The sequence below is a fragment of the Globicephala melas genome, chromosome 6 (genome assembly GCF_963455315.2).
Source record: "Globicephala melas chromosome 6, mGloMel1.2, whole genome shotgun sequence".
Classification (NCBI taxonomy): Eukaryota; Metazoa; Chordata; class Mammalia; order Artiodactyla; family Delphinidae; genus Globicephala; species Globicephala melas.
This window is the reverse complement of record NC_083319.1, coordinates 21,801,740-21,823,219: the sequence shown is the minus strand read 5'-3', so window position 1 is coordinate 21,823,219 and position 21,480 is coordinate 21,801,740. Positions and strand designations below refer to the sequence as shown.

The window sequence follows — 21,480 nt, the reverse complement described above, 5'->3', positions numbered from 1 at the left end:
CCTGGCATTCAGAAGCCCTAAATGCAAGGCTGTGTTTGCATTCTAATTGGCTCTACTTCCTGGGGATGTCATTGCTACTGGTGCAGAAAGTCTGGGTCCATAGTCTACTTAGAAGAAAGAAGGAATTATTATTTCCCTAAATGTTTACTCTCTTTAGATCAGTGATTATCAACCAGAGGGTGGGAAGGGAGCATGTCAGACTCTCAGAATGGGGGGAAACATAGAAAATATTTTTATTTTTAAAAAACTCACTCCCTAATACAAAATACAAGTGTGACACTTTAGGGTGACAGGCCTGTGGAGAACATGGAATGAGAAAGCATTCAGAACAAGCTGCGGGACCAAGATGGTGCTCAGCAAACATCTATACTGCATGTTTGGTACCATCTGTGCAAACACAAAGTCAGTATTCTCCGTTTGAAGGGGAGTGTAGGTTTTAATTTTAAAGCAAGTTCTGATTTTGAGTCCTTCCCATGCACAAGAGAGGGGGCTTTGATGAGTATAGGAAGATGAAGAAGCAGAGACCATTCTGTTTGGAAGTCTGGCTGTGAAGGGGAAGATGAGATGTAGAATGGTAGGCAAAGGAGCATCGGGGTTTTTATTTCCTTGTTTTAAGATTGGAGAGAGTTGAGAATGTTTAAAAGGCTGACAGGAAAATCCAGTGAAGCAGATGGGATGGAAGAAGCAGGAGGGACAAGCCAATGGATATAGATAATGGATGGTGGATAGAGTGAGATCTCTGGGGAGGTAGCAGGGGATGAGAACCTGGTCACAGGAGGGAAAGAGGAAAAAAGGGACAAACAATGGGTGTGGCTGCAGTAAGTTTTAGAGTCGCTGGCAGGTCGCCATCAAGGCAATCAGGAGGTGGGTAGAAAACGACTGGCTTATTGAACTTTTTTTGTGAATATCTGAATGACGGTGCCAAATTTGTACAAATTTCTTCAGCTCTTTGTGGGTGGCCAAAGAAATATTCACTTGGCTAAATTTAAAAACTATTATCCTACTTTAGGGCGAGGCTAACTTTTGCAAAATTTTTGAAAAAGCCTAACTTTGCAGTTGAGCTTGTTTTGCTTGGAATATAGAATTGAAGCCCTGAAGACATTGAATCTGAATTATAAAGGGTCAAACACCAAACTTGCTTGTTCCTGTAAGCATTTATAACAAAAATCCATTTCTAGATTCAAGTTGATATTGAAATGTCTTTTCATTTTCTCATCTTGATGATGTTCTAAAGGACAAGGATTTTGAGATTGGCTTCCAAGAAAAACAAATTCCAACCCCTTCCAGTCCAGCTGCAGGATAAATTCAGGATAACTTTTCCTCGTGTCAGGGGTAGACCCAAATTTCCTTTGGGAAACTCCAGGGGAAAACTCTTCCTTCCTGATATTTAGTCTTTGCCAGGAAAAATCTCAAGAAGGGTTGAAATGAACACAAGTTTGAGTCAGTTACATAAGAGAACATTTAGAAAAGCATATTGGAGAATTTAGGGATAAAGTAGTTCCCAGTTTATCACAGAGAAGAGAAGCGATTTGTGTGCCGTTATATCATTTCCAACACTGTACACTTGCTACGCTGATTTGTCTGTACCTCTGGCTATGCAAACCAAGCAGGCGCAGACTTGACTTAGAAAATGCTTTGTCTTCCACACTGCATAAGATGCAAAGCTTTTATGGTGAGCTGTACTGTACACTCAGTGCTCACATTGATAACCACCTTAATAAGGTTAAAAAACATCGATTTTTAAAAAAGACCAATATGCATTTGTTCTCAAAAATTGCTATTGCTTTATTTGTTTTTAGCTATGATGGTTCCATTATTATAAACTTTCTAATAACCCTAAAGGGGAGCATGAGATTTGCATGTTTATCAAAGGAGAATAAAGAAGAGTTGAGAAAAACTGCTGTAAATGGAAAAAATAGTGCTGAAAAAAGACACTGGTAGAGGGATAAGGAATAGCTGTCTGCAGAGGCTCCACCTTGTCGACAGCACCCTGTTTAATTCAAATTTCTGGCTTAGCTGGAGGGTGTGGATCATTTCCTTACAGGAAGATGAACATCAGTCATGTGATCAAGGACCAGGATGAACAAATGACTGTTCAATAATAGATAGCTTTTGGAAAAAAAAAAAAAAGGATAGCTTTTGGATAACAATATGCTCAGGCACTGTTCTAAGTACTTTATGTATAGTAACTCATTTATTCCTCGCAACAATTTTATAAGAAAGGTATTATCATCATCCCCATTTTATAGAGAGGCAACCAAAACGCCAAGTGTAATGGACTGAATTGTGTCCCCCCAAATTCATAGGTTGAAGCCCTAACTTCCAATGTGAGTATATTTGGAGATAAGCCTTTAGGAGTTAATTAAGGTTAAATGAGGTCATAAGAATGGGGCCCTAATCCAATATGTCTGGTATCCTTAGAAGAGGAAGAGGCACCAGGGATGCATGAGCACGGAGGAAAGGCCATGTGAGGACACTGCAAGAAAATGGCCATCTGCAAGCCAGGGGAGAGGCCTCCCAAGAAACCAAATTTGCTGACAACTTCATACTGGACTTCCAGCCTCCAGAACTATAAGGAAATAAATCTCTGTCGTTTAAACCACCCAGTCTGTTGTATTTTGTTATGGCAGCCTTAGCAAATTAATATACCAAGAAACTAAGAAATTTGCCCAGGATCTTTGCACAGCTCTTCTGAACCCAGACAGTCTGGATTCAGAAATCATGCTCTTGACCTTCTTCTGTCTTCATCCAGTGAGTTAAAGCAGCACTGTCCAATAGAAATATAACTGTAAGCCACAAATTTGAACCTCATATGTAATTTACAACATTCTAGCAGTCACATTTTAAAAGCCAGATGACATTAATTTCAATATATTTTATTTAACACAATATACCAAAGTATTATTTCAGCATGTAATAAATATGAAACATTATTAATAAAATATTTAACATTCTTTCTTTTGTACCAAGTCTTCAAATCCAGGGTCTATTTTCTACTTACAGCACTTCTCAGTTTGGACTAGGCACATTTCAAGTGCTCAATAAGCCACATGTGAACAGTGGCTGCCATACTGACAACACAAGTTAAAGCACTTTCATGGTTCTCCACTGTGTGCAAGATAAAGTCAAGTCTCCTTAAATGGACATGTAAAGTCTGTCCTGATGTAGCCAGGGCAAAAGTGACTTCTCAACATGCCCCATCTGAGAACAAGCCTCCACTCCATGATTAGGGGCTGGGTGGAAGAACAAAGCCCTCACCTCTTGACCACACTCAGGACTTAGTCTCAGCAACAGATGGCTGCGGGTAAGATGAGAAAAGCCGTTGTTCTGCAGCTCCCAGGAAGAAAATCCTCTGCGTGCCGGGAGATGTTCTTGGCTGCAGCTGTCTGCCTGGGAGCTGGGACCAGGGAGAGAGGAAGCCATCTTGGTTCAAATACCATAGACTCTGACCTTTCTTACTAAGTTTTTGTAGATGTTCTTGAATACATGTTTCTTTGTGTGTTTATCTTTAGGACCACTTCCAGAGTCCTTAAACCTTTTTTTTTTTTTTTTTAATTTTCACCAATCTTACTGGGGAGCAGGTCAGCAGAGCCCCTCATGCTGTCATGCTAGAAGCCAATCTTTAGAACTGCGTCTTTTAAGGTCCATGGCTGGCAAAGTTGTTCAAGGAGACTCAGGATAAATGACAATATGAGTTAGATTCTGAGTGATGACTTTATTTGTGCAAGAAAAATAAAACTTTGAAATAATACCAAATGATGATTAGGTGACTAACAATCCTATAATGTTAGAGGTTAACTTGTAGAATACTGTTAAGGATGTTTTGTTTTGTTTTTTTTCAAGTATCTGGAAGAGAAGAGAACCTCAAATGTTATATGGTTTAATTGCCTGCAGAAGATTAACTGGTTTTATATTTAAATTGGAAATCTCATTTCAGAATTCCTTTCCCCACTAATTATGTGAAACCTAGTTCTTCTTTTTTATTTATTTATTTTATTTATTTATTTTTGGCTGCATTGGGTCTTTGTTGCTGTGTGCAGGCTTTCTCTAGTTGCTGAGATCGGGGGCTACTCTTCACTGTGGTGCTCTGGCTTCTCGTTGTTGTGGCTTCTCTTGTTGTGGAGCTCAGGCTCTAGGCACGCGGGCTTCAGTAGTTGTGGCTCGCGGGCTCTAGAGCAGCGGCTCGGTAGCTGTGGTGCACGGGCTTAGCTGCTCCGCAGCATGTGGGATCTTCCTGGACCAGGGCTTGAACCCACGACTCCTGCATTGGCAGGCGGATTCTTAACCACTGTGCCACCAGGGAAGCCCAAAACCTAATTCTTCTAATTCTTTTCTATCCAGCTCTGTCATCCTGCCATCTCCTTCATTAATGAGTTAAATAAAACTTAAACTCATGCTATCTTTGGTATAAGACTTATGTTTTTAACAATTTAAGAATTTTGCTTTTCAAACATCTGCAATCTCAATTCTCTTTTTCCTGCACAAAGAGCACAGGCCCCAGTCAATGAGATTAAAGAATAGACAGCTTTTCTCAGTCTTGCTCCTAAGGTCCTGAAGATTCTTAGCAGGGTCATGAGCTCCTAAGGGAAAAATGTGTGCTATCGGCTGAACCGTGTCCCCTCAAAATTCTTCTGTAAGTCCTAGCACCCAGTTCCTCAGAATGTGACCGTATTTGGAGACAGAGCCTTTAAAGAGGCAACCGAGGTAAAATGAGGTCACATGGGTGGGCCCTAATCCAGTATGACTGGTGTCTTTATAAGAGATTAGGACACACACAGAGAAGAAAGCAAACCTGCTGACAACTTTGATCTCAGACATCTAACTTCCAGAACTTTGAGGAAATAGATTTCTGCTGTTTAAGCTACCCAGTTTATGGTACTTTGTAATGGCAGCTCTAGCAAACTAATACATTATGCAAGGGAATATTTTGGCTTCCTTCGGATTGACAATATCTGGGAAATCTATGCTTTTAGGGGTCATGATGGAACAAGTTATGGCTACCCTGAAAATGGATAGTTCAGAGGCAATAGTTCCAGTTAAGGGTAGAAATCTGTGAATACATACGCTTTGTTGGAGTTTGTCACCAAATTCCCAAAGCCCTAAAGTGGAGGTGGAGAGTAGGTGTTTAGGCAGGTTGAGGCAGGGCCCCCATCTCCTTCTGTGAGTATTCATTCACTCAAGCTCCCTGTGTATTTCAATGACCAGCCGGCAGCTTGGTTTAGACAAAAGTATTGGTCTGTAATAACCAGTTTTCTGTCTACAAAGTCACCAGAAGCACCAAGGTTCTATCTATCATGGTCTCAGTAGTTTTACTTCACGGGTGAAGGATGGGGACTGCCAAGGGAAAAAAATGGGGGGCTGCTTCCACCAGAAGCTCCTACCAGCTGTAAGGAAATGCAAACCTTACAGATAATCTACTGTATGCTGGTCTCTGCAGGAGTGCTTTATTTAAGGAGACTATGCTTGCTTAGTGAATAGGGGTTATCATTAGAACCCTGTAATCTCTTTTATCTTTCTGCCTTTATTTGTGACAATTTATAGATTAGTCTAGAAGTGAGCTGCCTTGTCACATGCCAAGCACACTATTTAATAGTTGTTTCTGTAGCTCTAAGAACTATATTTTTGAAAAAAACAAAAAACTGGAAGCATGATCTGAAAATACAGAGATTCTATGCCTGTTCTGGAAAATCTGGGACTGAGAGCCACCGCACCATATTCAGAGATGTTTAGAAACACTAGTTGTCAATGAATCAGGTAAACTCTTTAGAATTAGTTCGTAAGCTAGTATCATGCTGCAGGAAATGACATACCAGTGCTTTACACACTTGATGGCATGGTTAGAATAACTTTTACTACTTTGGACCCTCCAGTGAACATATTTGTCTATCAAATGAGCCTACACAAAGGCAGTACAGGAATAAAAGGTATGGGAGAGAGAGAATCATTGGGACAATCCTAAACTTTTTTTTTTCAAGTAAGTTTTTATTCCTACCTAGTTTTATTTCACTCTCAAGCCCATATTTACTGTTTTGTCATAAGGGATACATATGCAGTGGAAATTAGGATAAACAAGGCAATCAAAGCAGACAGCTATGATTAACACACCAAAAGTCTTTTGCAGAAGAACCACAACATATCAATAAATCCAAAGACAGCATTTAAAAAGAAATTAATGAACTAAAAAATAAACTTATTTGGGGGATCAAAACAAGTGAAAAGCAGGTTCTTAAAAATTCTTCTGGCAAGATGACTGAAGGAAAAAAAAGGCACAGCAGAAACAACCAGCAATTTAAAAATGGCTATAATTACCAATTAGGCATAAATTTTTTTCTGAAGAAGGATATTTATTTATTTATGGCTGCGCTGGGTCTTCACTTCTGCAAGCAGGCTTTCTCTAGTTGCGTTGGTTGGGGCCACACTTCATTGCAGTACGCGGGCTTCTCACTGCAGTGGCTTCTCTTGTTTTGGAGCACGGGCTCTAGGCACGTGGGCTTCAGTAGTTGTGGTGCATGGGCTTAGTTGCTCTGTGGCATATGGGATCTTCCTGGACCAGTGCTCAAACCCGTGTCCCCTGCACTGGCAGGCGGATTCTTAACCACTGCGCCACCAGGCAAGTCCCAAGGCAGAAAATTTTAAATATTATATACAACTTTTTAACCAGTTTGAAAACTACTGTGTAAAATGAATTTAAGTCAATAATTTTCCAAGTAGAAGGACAGAATGAGTATGGTTATAGAAGATAAAACACTGAATGTGAATGCATTATTTAGGTGACAGGAACATGAGTTTCATTGTGCTAGTCTTTCTACTTTTAAAAATGTTTGAAATTTTTCATAAAAACACAAGTTTAAAAAAAACCAAGGTAAACAAATTTTTGAAGCATGATAGGAAGCAAAGTAATTATTTCAAAAACAGGCAAGTGGAAGAATCAAGCATTTATCTTGTCTTTCCTATAGATATTGTACCTCAGAGTAACCAAATAGTTGATATTGGGAAGTTTCTCTTATTACATAGAAGTAATCCAAATATATCACACAAAAAGATAGAACTTTGCCATTCTGCAATCCCTAAATATTAATTGACCGATGCAATGATCAGCAATGGCTACTACCATCACAAGAAAAGACACATTATATAAGTGCCCAGTGCCATCTATGAAATATTCTTGCCAAAAAAAAAGAGGGAGGCAGGCAGGAGGTAAGGAAAGAAGCAGCTCCCAATTTAGAGAAAATTTGAGGTGGGGAGACCTATTAAAGAAATAATATCATGGGGACATTATCAGCGAAATCCAGATTGTTAGAATTTTCACAAAATAGCTCAATTTCTTCAACAAATAAGTTGCAAGGGAAAAAAAAGGATGGAAAGGAAAGCTATATATTAAAAGACTGTATCAACAATTGCAAAGTATGGATTTATAAATACTGAAATATTTAGAGATGAAATTATATGAAGACTAGGATTTGTTTCAAAATAATCCAGGGAGTGGATGAAGAGCAGATGAAACAAGAGTTGCCACTAGTTGTAGTTGTGTATTGGGAACATGGGGCTCCATCCTACTATACTAACTAGTATATATTTAAGATAAGATTCTTAATAAGATTCTTAATGCCAAGAAGTTCTGCTAAGCCTTTTGTATAAAGTCTCCTCGTAGGATGCCAGAGAGCTAGGTAGGTTTTTCTGGCTTTTATTGATGGAAATGCATAAGGGGTTAGATATCAAACAACCTACCAGATCAGGCTTATATTTGCAAAAACAAAACTAAAATGTATTAATGAAATCTTTCCTGAAGCTAGTGGAGTGTAAAACCACTCAAAATGATAAAATTTACTTGAAAACACGGTGTGATTTTTGTTTTGTCAGAGAAACATTTTTCCCATAGGTATGCCATGGTCAGAGAAATGCAATATACAGATATGCAGCAGAGTGCCATGATGAAACTCAGTGCATGGTATCTTGAGTACTTTATAACATGGCCTTACTTACTGAGTAGAATAATCAGCTGATTTAAGAAGCTAGGAGAATGGTTTACAGTTCCTCGCTCAATTACAATCATTTTTCAAAATCCTTTTAATTGAAGTATAATACACAGATAAATGCACAAATCCTAAGTGTACAAGCTCAATGAATTATCAGAAAGTAAACACTCCTGGGTAACTGGTACAAAGGTTAAGAAATAAAACATTAACCACAAACCAGAAACCTCTCCTCAAGCCCTCAATTACCTCCTTCCCAAAGGTAACCACTACCCTATTTCTGAACTTGATGTAAATAGAATTATACATTACACTTTCTTCTGTGTATGGCTTCCTTTGTTCAACATCACATCTGTGAGATTCTTCCCTGTAGGTTTTACGTAGCTTTGTGTTCACTTGTATAAAGTATTCCACTATAAAAATACATCGTTATGAAATTTCTTTCTCTCTCATAGTGCCTGTTGCCCTAACGTGTACTTTGTCTAACATATAATACTGGCTTTCATTTGGCTAAAGACAATCTCTTAACAGGTTAGAATTTGACATTTGTTTTCTGTAGGATCAAGGACTTAGATAATTCCATAATTTTAGGCATAGAACAAGGATATAGGTGCTTACTTAACTGAACTGTGGGCAATTTATTCCAACAAAACCAATGAGTTTTTCCTGTTACCCTATGTCCTTAGAACAAACATAGAAATGAAAGAAAATAGATAAAGGGATCTTCATGGAACATTACACTCATTAACTTTTCCTACTCAATTATACTTTTTTATAATAGCAGAGGTAGGAGTTCTACACCTGAACCCAATGATTACAAATGCACTAATTCTAAGAAAACTGTTATAGAATTTTATAAGTTCAACATAAATTGTTTTGATAGAAACATATAGTGAAGAATTTCCATTGGAAGTAGACAATAGAAAAAAAATCATTGATGTAGGATCACACAAACAGTAAACAAAGTGGGTTTAATACTTTTAACTAACTATTCCTAACATAGCATCCCAGTTTAATTACTTACAAATGTTGGGCATTAAAAATTGGGTACAGCTTGTTTGACAGTATCCTCTTATTTCTGCAACTGTTCAAGTAATGGCATATGTCTTAGAAATGATCATTGCTCTGAAATGACATTTCTTAGAAATAATTATTGCAGGGTATGTGTTCCTACACATTCATAATTAGCTGTAGGATAGCTTTAGCCATGTGTATTCTGGTTAGAATGGCCTAGAGGGAGGCCTTATGATCCATTTGGGGGGCTTTCCATTGAAGGAAAGAGTTGAAGACTACTTGATTTATGGATTTAGGCTGACATTTCCACTAGATTACACAGTTCTAAAAGGTAAATCACCATATCCCTAACCTTTCATTATCTTTCCCAGCACAAAGCTCAGTTCTGGTACAATCAGTACTTGGTGAACTGAAGGAATAATTTTCACTGAACAGTGTTAAGAGCTGAATTACATCCCGTCAAAATTCTTCTGTTGAAGTCCTAAACCCCAGTATCTCAGAATGTAACTGTATTTGGAGATATAGCCTTTAAAGAGGTAACTGAGGTAAAATGAGATCAGATGGGTGGGTCCTAATCCAATATGAATGGTGTCCTTATAAAAAGAGATTAGGATACAGACACGTACAGAGGGAAGATCATGTGAAGGTACTGGGAGAAGATGGCCACCTACAAGTCAAGGAAAGAGGTCTCGGAAGAAATCAACCCTGGTGACACCTTGATCTTGGACTTCTAACCTCTAGAACTGTAAGAAAACACATTTCTGTTGTTGAAGCTGCCCAGTCTGTGGTACTTTATTATGTCAGCACTAGCAAACTAATACATATACTGTAGTAACTACTTTTTTAAGAGTTAGCTTTCTCAAATTTGCAACTTGAAATTACATTTTTAAAGTTTTCAGAAGTAGGTAGGCATTTTTACTCTTCAGCAGAAAAAACACCCCCAGCACTTATGCAATGCCTTTAAATTGGTTTTGGCAGTTCTCAGAAGAGTAACGCCCCAACCCCATGTACAGACCTTCAAGAACATGACCCTCACAACACTTGGCAGGGCAGAACGGCAACATCAGGGTGCAATGGAAAGTACTGGATAATGTTAAGGAGACCTGGGTTCTAGTCCAGACTATGCCATTAACTGGCACGTGGCCTTGGGCAAGTCACTTCCTTCTCTGAGCCACTCATCTTTAAAAGGTGGAAATTGAACTAGGTAGCCTCTTAGATCCATTTATACTCAAGACTTTGTGACTGTTAATGATGGTTACAAGCCTCTGCTGTAAATAAGCATTTCATGGTCAAGCAACTTTATAAAAACCTATTTGGCCATAGGGCTATTTTATCTTTTCCTGATAAAAATGCCTCTAGATCTTAAAAAAAAAATTGATCTAGTTACATTCACGGAGACAATAGATTTTAGATGAGCCAGCAAAGATCAGCAGTAGTTACCTAGTTTTCTATTCCATTAAAAATAAATCCCACCCCCCCCAAGAAAAAATTCCCACTTGCAAAAATATCCTAGAATAGGGACTTCCCTCGTGGTCCAGTGGTTAAGAAACCGCCTTCCAATGAATCCAAGGGTTCGATCCCTGGTCAGGGAACTAAGATCCCACATGCTGCGGGGCAACTAAGCCCGCGTGCCACAACTACTGAGCCCGTGTGCTCTAGAGCCTGTGCACCACAACTAGAGAGAAGCCCATGTGCTGCAACTAGAGAAGCCCGCACGCAGCAACAAAGAGCCCACGAACCACAAGGAAAGATCCCACATGTGGCAACTAAGACCCTACGCAGTCAAATAAATAAACATTAAAAAAAAAGATCCTAGAATAAAAGATTAAAATAAATGACTGCTTAGACTCCTACAATCCAATAACGCTTTAAAGAACCTAGAAATAAAACATTTGCCTATGGAAAAGCAATATATAGGCAGCTGGTAACTGTGTTACCCTTCCATCAAAAAAAAACACAAACTTGGTTTGAGATCACACCTCGAAATGTCTCAAAATTTATGTATACTCATCCCTAGGGAAGTCAAAAACTGAACTGGAAAAATGTTCCAACTCTTCTTTGGCATTGCACATATAGTGTGTGTGTGTGTGTGTGTGAGAGAGAGAGAGAGAGAGAGAGATGCACAGAAAGAGAGCGAAAGACATCACTCATGCAAATGTGCCAACATGTACTTGTACAAAGGGGGTGTGCCACTGAAGAAGCTATTTGTAGGACGGTTAGAAAAGCATTCTGTTTCTCAAAATGAGAACTGTTCCTTAAGTAAAAGAGAGGTGATTAGTACACTTAAGGTTTTTCAGTTTTTAAAGTGGTATGAATATGTGCTTGCTATGCTCTCACTATAACAAGTTTAGATGGATGGCTATGACAAAGAAAATATGACATCATTAGAATTACAGGTAAGACAAGGGGAAACCCAAAGTACAGACAAGAACACAGAAATATTTTTAAGAGAGTACAGATGTCATGACATTTATTAAAAGGCATGCTACAATGCTATACTTGTTAGGAAAGAGATTAGAGATATCAAGTAATAGTCAGCAAATACACAAACAAAAATGGAATATATTGTAGTGTACAGAAGCTTGAATTAACCATGCACTACGCACTTAGAAAATGTTTTTTAATATTTTATCTTCTCTTTGCATTTATAACATAATTCACTTCAGTAATCACAGAATCCTTTTCTTCCAATGCCACAAACTGTGTTACAAATGAAAGCTGGTACTGCTGCTTATCAAAATATACAAGACAACTGATGTTTTATATAAAACCACTTTATATGTTAACTTGTTCCCAAAAACCGTTTTTTTTTTCTTTTTCGGCCTGGTTTTAAAAAATGTTGTTACAAATATTTACAGCATTTTCTTCTGTTAGATGAACATTCTTATAAACTGAAAAAGGGAATTTTATGAACAGACCACATAAAACACGAGACAATGTCAGAGGCTCCTAGCTGTGCTATTTTTTTTTTTTTTCTTAAATACAGTACTGAAAATGCCCATAAAACCCATGTTGTCCTAATCCATTCTGTTCACATTTAAACTCCCATTTTCTCTAAGTAGTCTATTCGCCGATAGGAAATAGAAAGTAAAGGCCGCTTTGCACTGGATCTTCTTTCAGAAAGGAGCTTGGGAAAAGAAATGCTTAACAGAAAGGAGTCAAAACCAGAACAGTCAGTCTTTGGTCAGAGCAATGAGGTGACATTTTGATGCAAAACTTTGCTTGGTCAGCAGTCTTTATAATTAGTACTTTTTGGATGTGGGATGAATTTTTTAAAGATCTGAGTAACAATGGTAAGGGGGAAAAAAGGCTAGAGTATGATTTTTTTTAATGACATCAAAAATAGCTATTTAAATATTTGTTATTACAACTACTACATAGATTCAAGAACTAAAAATAATGTAACAACAACAACAAAAATCTGTTTACCGTGCTGATTTAAGCTTGCCATGAGCAGCTTTCAATCATGACTATTATCACCAAGGTCACTGGACCAGAAAAATATCCCTGTTCTCTGGAACATATGCCTCTGGTTACAGAAACTAAGATGACTACCACAAAGATTACGAGCAGCTCTGTTCTTGGACCTGCACAATGCTATATAATGAATATTATGTGATGAAGGCAAAAAGTGTAACTGAGACTTCATTTTACAGTTACAACTGTTTGCTTGAACGGATGGTGTGTGGGACAACATTCTTTTAAAACTATAGTATGTATTTCCTGAAAACCAGAATACTGATACTACCTTAGTCTCAAATAGGAAGAAAAGATCAATTAAGACTACTGAAGAAGGCACATAACCTTTGGTCCTGTTTTGTTTTTCTCCCTCTATAAAACCCCCAAAACTAATATTTTAGTAATTTTCTATTTTTTAAATCATTCACAACTAGCTGTTAAAATTTGCTCTGAAAAAAGACTGCAAATAGTCTTGTAGACAATAACACAGCTCTTAAAAGACAGCTGAGTTATATTTTCTTTAAAGAAAAAGTTCTGTGCAATCTAAATTGTATTTCTTTTAGCACAACAGTAGAATATTTTAAGTCTGGCAGTTTTATTCTTGTTAACAACAGATCAAGACAAAGGAAAAGTTAAGAAAAATGCTTTTACGCATAGTCATGCTGTCTTTTTGGTTTTAAAAATAGCAGTACACACTAGGTTTTCTAAGAGTTAGGCTGATAGTTTGGCAAACAGGGCTTTTAAGTGACTCACTGGGTTGGGGGGGGGCGATACATACTTTTGAGCTTGTCATCGTTTGTCCAAAAATACTTAGTGGAAACCGAAGAGGAATTACATGTTAATATAAATGTATAACCTTTGCTGCCTAATGACATGGAAGCTTTCAAAAGTTTATATAAAACTGATCAGAGACATTCATGAGAGTTACTTTTAATCAACTGAAGCAGAACCTATAATCACCATCCTAGGTGGAGCCAAAAAAAGGCATTGCTTCCATAAGGAATAGGCAGGCAAAAATTGCGTCTCTAAAAACTGTGAGATTTGCAACTTTCAACAAATCAGAAACATTACTACAAATTAACATAACAATATTTAGCCTTAAATAACGAATTTATGGCATTCTGCAGGAGCTATTGGGTAATTCTGATACTCTCCTGTAAGTTATCAAATTATTAAGGTTATTTTTCTATTTGTATCTCACAGGAAAAACAATTTACTGCTATGCAAGTTATTTAAATCTCAAAGTAGAACTTTTTGGCATAAATTGCTACTGTTAAACATGTACTGCTATTTTTTAATAAAGTCCTGAATATACATACTTTGTGTCAAAGTCAGACACCTCCAAAAATAAGACAATACTCCTTAAAATTAAGTAAATAAACTTAAAAATAGGATACTATGACAGCTCAACAGCAAAAATAAACATTGCTCAGAAGATATCAACTACATGCATGCCAAAGCAAAAAATACAAAGATCTAGTTTTTCCACTGCCCTGATATTTTAAAACCTTTTTACAGAAACTATACCAACACAAATACTGTAGACCTCTATAATTCAAAGAGCAAATAGCCCAATATGGACAATATCCATGTGCTACAGCTAATTTTAGACACAAATTGATGGTTGCAAACACACTATTTTAAACAAGAATATCTCACCTTTTCCAAATCTTAATTTGATTAATGTTCTTTGTCAATAAATTAAGATGTACGTAATGTGCATATGTATGTACAACACTAGAAAAGTGTATGTATGTATATACACTTATCTATACACACACACACACGCGCGCGCACAAATCCCTGAAAAGGATTCAAATGTTCTCTCTCAAATATGAAGGCCATTCCCTACTTCAAAATTACATTCAATACCATTGTGATCTCCCTTCTGCTACACTTCTGCTACACTTACACTGACTGTTATAGGAATCATGAATTAAAACTACACAGTAATTCCTAACTAAAAAAAAACCAATTTAACATGTCACTGAAAATTATAATAGTGCCTGTATGGAAGGAAAAAAATGAAGCAATTTGGGGAGATTTCTTAAAGAAATCGTTTTTTCCCCCTTCCCTCTTACTCAGTGTTTTGGTAAAAATATATTTCATAAGTGAAAAAAATAAAAATTAGATAAATGATTATACCTATCAGCCAATAGTAAAATTGATCCATTTGAAAGATCTCAATATAGTGTCCTCCTTTGTATTCTAATAACTAATTGTTGCTCAGCGTTGAGTGAATTCTGCTTTTTAACAATTATCTTTTGTAGTCTCCAATTTTTTATAAAATTTCTTCCTGTGTTCGAATTAATGGCTGGAATATAGCAAAGAAATTGAGATATTCTTTTAAAAGGTGAGATGAACCACTCTGAGAATCTGAAAAGTGTAAAAGGGGTGGACAAAAATGACCCTTTTAACAAATTCTGCTTTAAAAAAATCCGATCAAGCACTGAAGGAATTAACAAAAGCAAAGTATCTAACTAAAAAGAAACAATTTTACATTATACAATCACTGAAGCAACATTAAAATGTACTCTCACATTCAACTAAAAAGAGGGACAGAGTATGAGAAAGAATCCACCTTCTCATACTCCATATATGTGGGCACTCAGTAATGAAGTTACATTAACAAAGAAAAGCAAGTTCTCACGAGTATATGACAAAAACCAAGTAATCCTGAGACAAATTCTAATGGGTGATAAAGATCAGACAAGATCCAGAACTGAGACTGCATGTTATAGCCCCAAATTGGTATGCTATAACTGGCAATGACCACTATTGGTCACAACATGAAGAGGCCTACAGGTGTGCACTGAGTTATTCCCCAAACCATTTAACCCTTCCTCACCCCATCTCTACACCAAAGCACCAAAAATTTGAATAGAAACTAGTAGTTATTGAAAATCACTTAAAATTGCAATGAAAAAAACTTTAAAATTCTTACCAAAACAGGGAAAGAAAAAACAAATGCTCACCAAGCCCACGATATAGCTTTCAAGATACTTAGATAAAAGTCTAACCTATTATATCATAAGCACATAATAAGGCACATAATAGGAAATTAAGTAAATACACAGTAATTCTGAATAAGTATTAGAGATTATAGTGGTACAAAAAACCCTTGAGATTGATTTTTTTCTAAAAGAAGACTTTACCAAAAATAACTTTTAAAAAATCTGTCAAACCATATGATAGACCTGAATATTTTCCTTAAGACTGTAAACTTTTTTCTGAAAACAACTATAAAAAAGTAGTTTATAAGTAGGATTATTTTTCTTTTTAAATTTTCCAAGATCATATTATATTATTCGGCAAGTGTCCTTTTGAAATTTAAAACATGTTTTTTCCTAATAAAATTATTAATTATTCTGACATCTTAATAGATCCTGGTTAGATTCCACTTAATTTCCCTGGAGACAGTTGAGACACTTCATTCTCCAAATAGTCTTAAAAAGTTAAAGATATGCAAAGGAGTGTCTTACAGTGGAAAAAAAAAGTGAAAGAAAACACGCAGATTTATAAATTTGCTTCCAATACAACCCAATTTGTTTATGTATAGTAAGTATCAGTATATGCCAAATAACTGATGTAACTTATAAGGGAACACAGTTTTCTAGAGGAGTCAAACTTCTGAATCATACAGTTAAAATCTTGGTTGTAGGTAATTTAAATTACTTATGTCAAGTAATTTTAAAAGTCTATATGTTTAAATTTTTCAAAGTACAAAGGAGTTTAGAAATGTTGTATAAGGCTGATCTGGACCCAAACGAAAAGAAAGACCATCCTCTTGAAATCCAATTTTATATAGGGAATTAAATTATTGAAAAAAAATTTTTTCCTGATTCTTTTTTCCTGAAGATTATTTTCATTTTAGAAACTATGGGACAGGAAAAACACGCCTCTGGTGACGTATTGGCAGAGGGTTTAAGGGAAAAGAGAACATCCCATGATTTTTTGAATATACTTGAATATCAAACTCAGGAAGAGTTATTTTTGTGAAAGAGGCAGAATTGGTCTTGAGCTGCTTCAGTCTATGTCTGAAGGGTTTTACTAAAATTATGGTCCAGTCTTAGGAGAAAAATTCACAGAAAAGTTAGATTGTAGATTTTGAGAAGGAAACTCTGAGGTGGTGATTTTCTCCAAGGTCATGGTTATGAAGTTCAATGAGAGCCTGGATTGCTTCTTCCACAGATCCCAACTGAATGAGTGCCATTTTGCGATCTTTCCTGAAAACGGTAGAAGAAATAGAAAAAGCATATAGAATTAATTTTGCCTACAAACCTCTTCCCCAGACCTAGAAGACTTCATTAAACTACCTTAAACATTTACAGATCATATTAAATAATGTTAATGTATTTCTTAAAAACATGGACTTACTGAAAGAATTTAAAAGCCTTCACTGAACATCCGGCGTCTGTGAAAAGGTTCTTCAGATCATCTACTGTAACAGAGGGGCTGTGAAAACATTACAGAGAGAGTCAACTATCTTATCCCTAATTTTTAAATGATGCAAAGATTAACTCCTGAAATCATCAAGTCTCCAGAATTTTCACATTTCAAAGAGCATAAAGCCACGCAATGAAGACATGATTTGCAAGTGCCCTGAAAGATGTTCAAGGTTGATGCATACATGTTCTCAAATGATGGAATTTTGCCTCAAATCTTTTGCACAGGACATGGGCAGTATATAAAGAACAAGAAAATCTTTCTATATTTATTCTTTCAATGGGATTATTACCCACAATTAACTCTAGCACTTCCAAAGATACTTCCCTAGCTCTGACTTGTCTTCTATGGTCCAGTGTTTTCCACTACTAGGCCAGTAGATTTTCAATTACTTTCAGGGTAATTATGAACATGTGTATGTGGTAACCAGGTTCTAAGATAGCCCCCAACTACTCTTGCCTCCTAGTATTCACACTTTTGGTACTCCCCTCCCATATCTAATAAGGATGTCCTCTGTAACCCTCAGGGTATTGTAGATATGACACATGTGACTTCTGAGGCTGAGAGACACTGCAATTTCCACCTTGCCCTCTCTTGAATCACTAGCTTTGGAAGAAACCAGCTGCTATTTCACGTGGACAATCAGCAGCCCTATGGAGAGCTCCTTGTGGCAAGGAACTGAGGCCTCCTGTCAACAACTAAGTATATGGTGAGCCACTTTGGAAGTGGATTCTCTAGCCCCAGTTAAGCCTTCAGATGCAACCTTATGAGAGATTCAGCCAAAACCACCCAGCTAAGCCACTTCTGGATTCCTGATTTACAGTAACAGTTTGAGATAATGAACATCTACTATTGTGTTAAGCTGTTAAGTTTTGGGGTGATCTATTACGCAGCAGTAGATAACTAATACAGTGGTCTATCACATGAGAGTCAACTGACTAAAAGCAGACTCTTCCTCATCTCACAACTCCCAGCAAGGAGGGTGTTATAGAACAATAATTGGCTCTGTAAGGAGACAGATGTAAGTTCACATTCTATTTTTCATTCACCTGGTATGTCACTCTTAAGTTACTTAATCTGAGTCTCTCACTTTCATTGTTAAAACGAAACTAATGACCTTTACTCCAAATGTTATTATGGATAAATTGCTAGAGACAGAATGTAGAATAGTGGTTACCAGGGACTGGGGTTAGAAAGAAACGAGGAGATACTGTTTAATGGGTACAGAGCTTCAGTCTGAGATGATGACAAGGATCCGCAGATGGATATAAGTGATGGTTGCACACTATGAATGTACTTAATGTGAACGTACACTCAAAAACGGTTAAAATGGTAAAACTTAGGTTATGTATTTAACCACAATTTTAAAAGAAGATTATGGAGATTAAATGAGGTAACACACGTAAAACACCAGCACAGTGCCCAGGCTTGGCAGATGGTTAAAAAAAGTATTAACGTCTTTTCTCTCTTCTACCTACATGTCCAATGCAGGTTGCAACTTGAGACCAGCTCCTGGATAAATGTACTTAAGAGGGAGCCTGCTTTACTATTTAAATATGTTGCCTCTCTCCCTGACTCTGTAGTGATGAGGTGCTAAATTTCCAGATTTTTTTCTCAAGTGACTCTTCCAGTTGCCTGGCTGGCATGAGGTTTGAGCCATTGCCCAATTCGGATTCAAGGTTTCTCCATATAGCCTAATTGGAGACTAGCTAGGAGCCTGGGCATTCAACAGCATTTTGAATAATTATTTTCTCTTCCTATTCAAATCCCATTCTCATTCTCAGAAATATTCCAGTAATGTACCCTTCTCCATTCCCTCAGTCTTTAACTTTTCACACAGGTGCTCGCACACAACTATACCCCACAGCTTTTACCCTTCCTTCCCAAAGCTTATCCCTCTTCATGTATTAGATTAAGTTATATAAAATTGCCAACTTGGGACTTCCCTGGTGGCGCAGTGGTTAAGAATCCGCCTGCCAATGCAGGGGACACAGGTTCAAGCCCTGGTCTGGGAAGATCCCACATGCCGCGGAGCAACTAAGCCCATGTACCACAACTACTGGGCCCGCACTCTGCCACAAACAAGCCACTGCAATGAGAAGCCCGCACAATGCGACAAAGAGCAGCCCCTGCTCACCACAACTAGAGAAAGCCCAACACAGTCCCCTTTGTACGTCAAGGATTTCAAGAATTAAAACTGGGGTTGCCAGGTGCTTTCTATAAAGGCCCATACAGTAAATTTCTTAGGCTCTGATGGCCATATAGCCTCTGTTGTAACTATTCAGCTTTGTTGTTATAGCTCAAAAGCAGCTATAGCTAATACATAAATGAATAAATGTGGTTGTGTTACATGAAACTTTATTTATGGAAGGTGAAATTTTAATTTTATGTAATTTTCTCAAATCACAAAAATTTTTTCTTTTGTTTTTCTGTAACCACTTGAAAATGTAAAAACCAATCTTAGATCATGGGCCTTACAAAACAGATGGATTTGGACCATAGGCTATAGTTTGTCGATCTCTAAGTTAGATGATGACTAAAGAACAAGTCTGCTACAACACTGGTTAAATACAGAGTGGTTACAAGAAAATTTTTAGCTTTTAGATATATATATGGCTTTGCAGCTTGTAGGTAAAAAATAGAGAATTCAGTTTTACCAAATTCTTAGATACATAAATTATTTGATTTTGCTATGCTGGACACTAAAGGGTCTTTACTTATACAAAAGGATGAACAAGTATACACCAGTGGAATATGTCTGCACAGATTTTTGCCATTCTATAACTGAAAGTTAACAGGCGCTAATTCTCTGTTTGGAAAGAAAAATTTAAAACATTGCTATCTTTCACTTTCATAGTGTATGGTTAGAGATAAACTTCTTAAGACATTATGGCAAATAAATCATCTTACGAGATATTAGTGAATAGGACAACTGCTACGTTAGAATAATTTCAGTTTTTACCTCCCCAAACCATATACTGTAGATTATTAATCATCTAAATGAATAGTAACTAATTAGATACATACGGGATGTTGGAAAGATGCAGAGTAGCTGATGGTGGAAAAATATTCTGGAAGTTTTTAGAGCCAGGCTTTTTAAAGCGATGCAAAGGACTATTGCTAAAATCCTTAGTCAGACCTTGGTCTTCTTGTCCCTCTCGAGGAAGCTGAACTGCTTGATGTTTGGACAGTGTAGCACGAAGCACTTTCCCATAAAGTCTCTGACCACTCAGATGGTTCATTGCTGGTGCATAAGAAGAAAATAAGGAAAGTCTGGGTACTAAGATAGAGTCTCTGTAAAACTGTCTATCATAATTCTTTTTATTTAGTCATTTAAAAAATTATACTGTCAGTTTGAGGGCTTAAAAATGGTTTTAAATTTAAAAACTCTTATATACGAAAATGTATTAAATGACTGTTTTTCTGTAATGAAAGAAAAGCAATACAACGAAAAGTAACTATTTTCCTAGCAGAGTGCTAGAAAGTTCCAGAATGCCTGAAACATACCACATGTTCAGGAAATGATTATTGAATAAATTAGTTTAATCTCAAGTAAATTTTTTTTTAACATCTTTATTGGAGTATAACTGCTTTACAACGGTGTGTTAGTTTCTGCTGTATAACAAAGTGAATCAGCTATACTATACATATATCCCCATGTCTCCTCCCTCTTGTGTCTCGTTCCCACCCTCCCTATCCCACCCCTCTAGGTGGTCACAAAGCACCAAGCTGATCTCCCTGTGCTATGTGGCTGCTTCCCACTGGCTATCTATTTTTAATCCCAAGTAAAGCTTTTTATAATAAAAAATCTGAGTAATAATATTTCAACAGCCACTATAAACGGTGAGATCGTAGAATGACACTTTCTTGAACCATCATTATGAAGTATTCCCAAACTGTTATGCCATGCAACAGTTCTAGAAAACTTAATTTGAAAGGAAAATAAATAAGCAAACAAACAAATAAAATGAAAGAAAACAAGTCATGTTTATTAGTTTAAAGCTAATGGAAAAACCCTAGAGTCAAAGCTCTAAACATCAACAATATATTCAAATAGATAAATGAACTTCAAAGAATAATAAATATTTTAAAATCTTAAAATATAAGCAGATCCAAATAATAATAGAGATATTAACATAAGGAGGTACTCCTCCTACTAGCCATAAGTTTATTTTATAGGAAAATTCACATACAAAGGGGGCAGGTTATCATTATTATTATAAATCATTAGTACCTAGCTGAGCTTGATTTGCATCTGCCATCTGAACCAATGCATTTTCTTTCTTATTAAACATTATCTTCACTCGATGTACATCACCATATACTCCTAATTAAAAAGACAAAACAAAACAATTTTTTAATGCTGATTGTGTAATGTTCAATTAACTTTACTAATATATTTAAAGAAAGCTTCTTTTCTCATACTATATGCTTTCCCTGGGCAATTTCATACAAATGCTCCCAAATTTGTAATCTCTTCTATGTTCCAGATTTATTAATCTAGTACCCCCTTTCACCTGGATGTCCCATAAACACTTCAACTGATTCACCTGCTCTTTCCTGCACCCTCCTGTGTTCACTAACTCTG

The 21,480-nt window shown here is 36.7% G+C and overlaps 1 protein-coding gene across 7 annotated transcripts in view; it reads right to left on the bottom strand.

The window, feature by feature from the left end:
• Nucleotides 1-5,973: 5,973 nt before the first annotated feature.
• The window catches only part of PTBP3 (polypyrimidine tract binding protein 3), a 106,689-nt gene continuing 91,182 nt past the window's right edge, over nucleotides 5,974-21,480 (bottom strand). For all 7 annotated transcript variants that reach the window (XM_070045705.1, XM_030858998.3, XM_030858996.3 and 4 more), the window contains 4 exons: nucleotides 21,127-21,219; nucleotides 19,920-20,136; nucleotides 16,824-16,901; nucleotides 5,974-16,672 (listed from right to left, as the gene is read on the bottom strand). In XM_070045705.1, coding sequence (XP_069901806.1) covers nucleotides 16,540-16,672; nucleotides 16,824-16,901; nucleotides 19,920-20,136; nucleotides 21,127-21,219 — 521 coding nt within the window. In that variant the 3' untranslated portion in view covers nucleotides 5,974-16,539. The remainder of the gene's footprint in view (nucleotides 16,673-16,823; nucleotides 16,902-19,919; nucleotides 20,137-21,126; nucleotides 21,220-21,480) is intronic.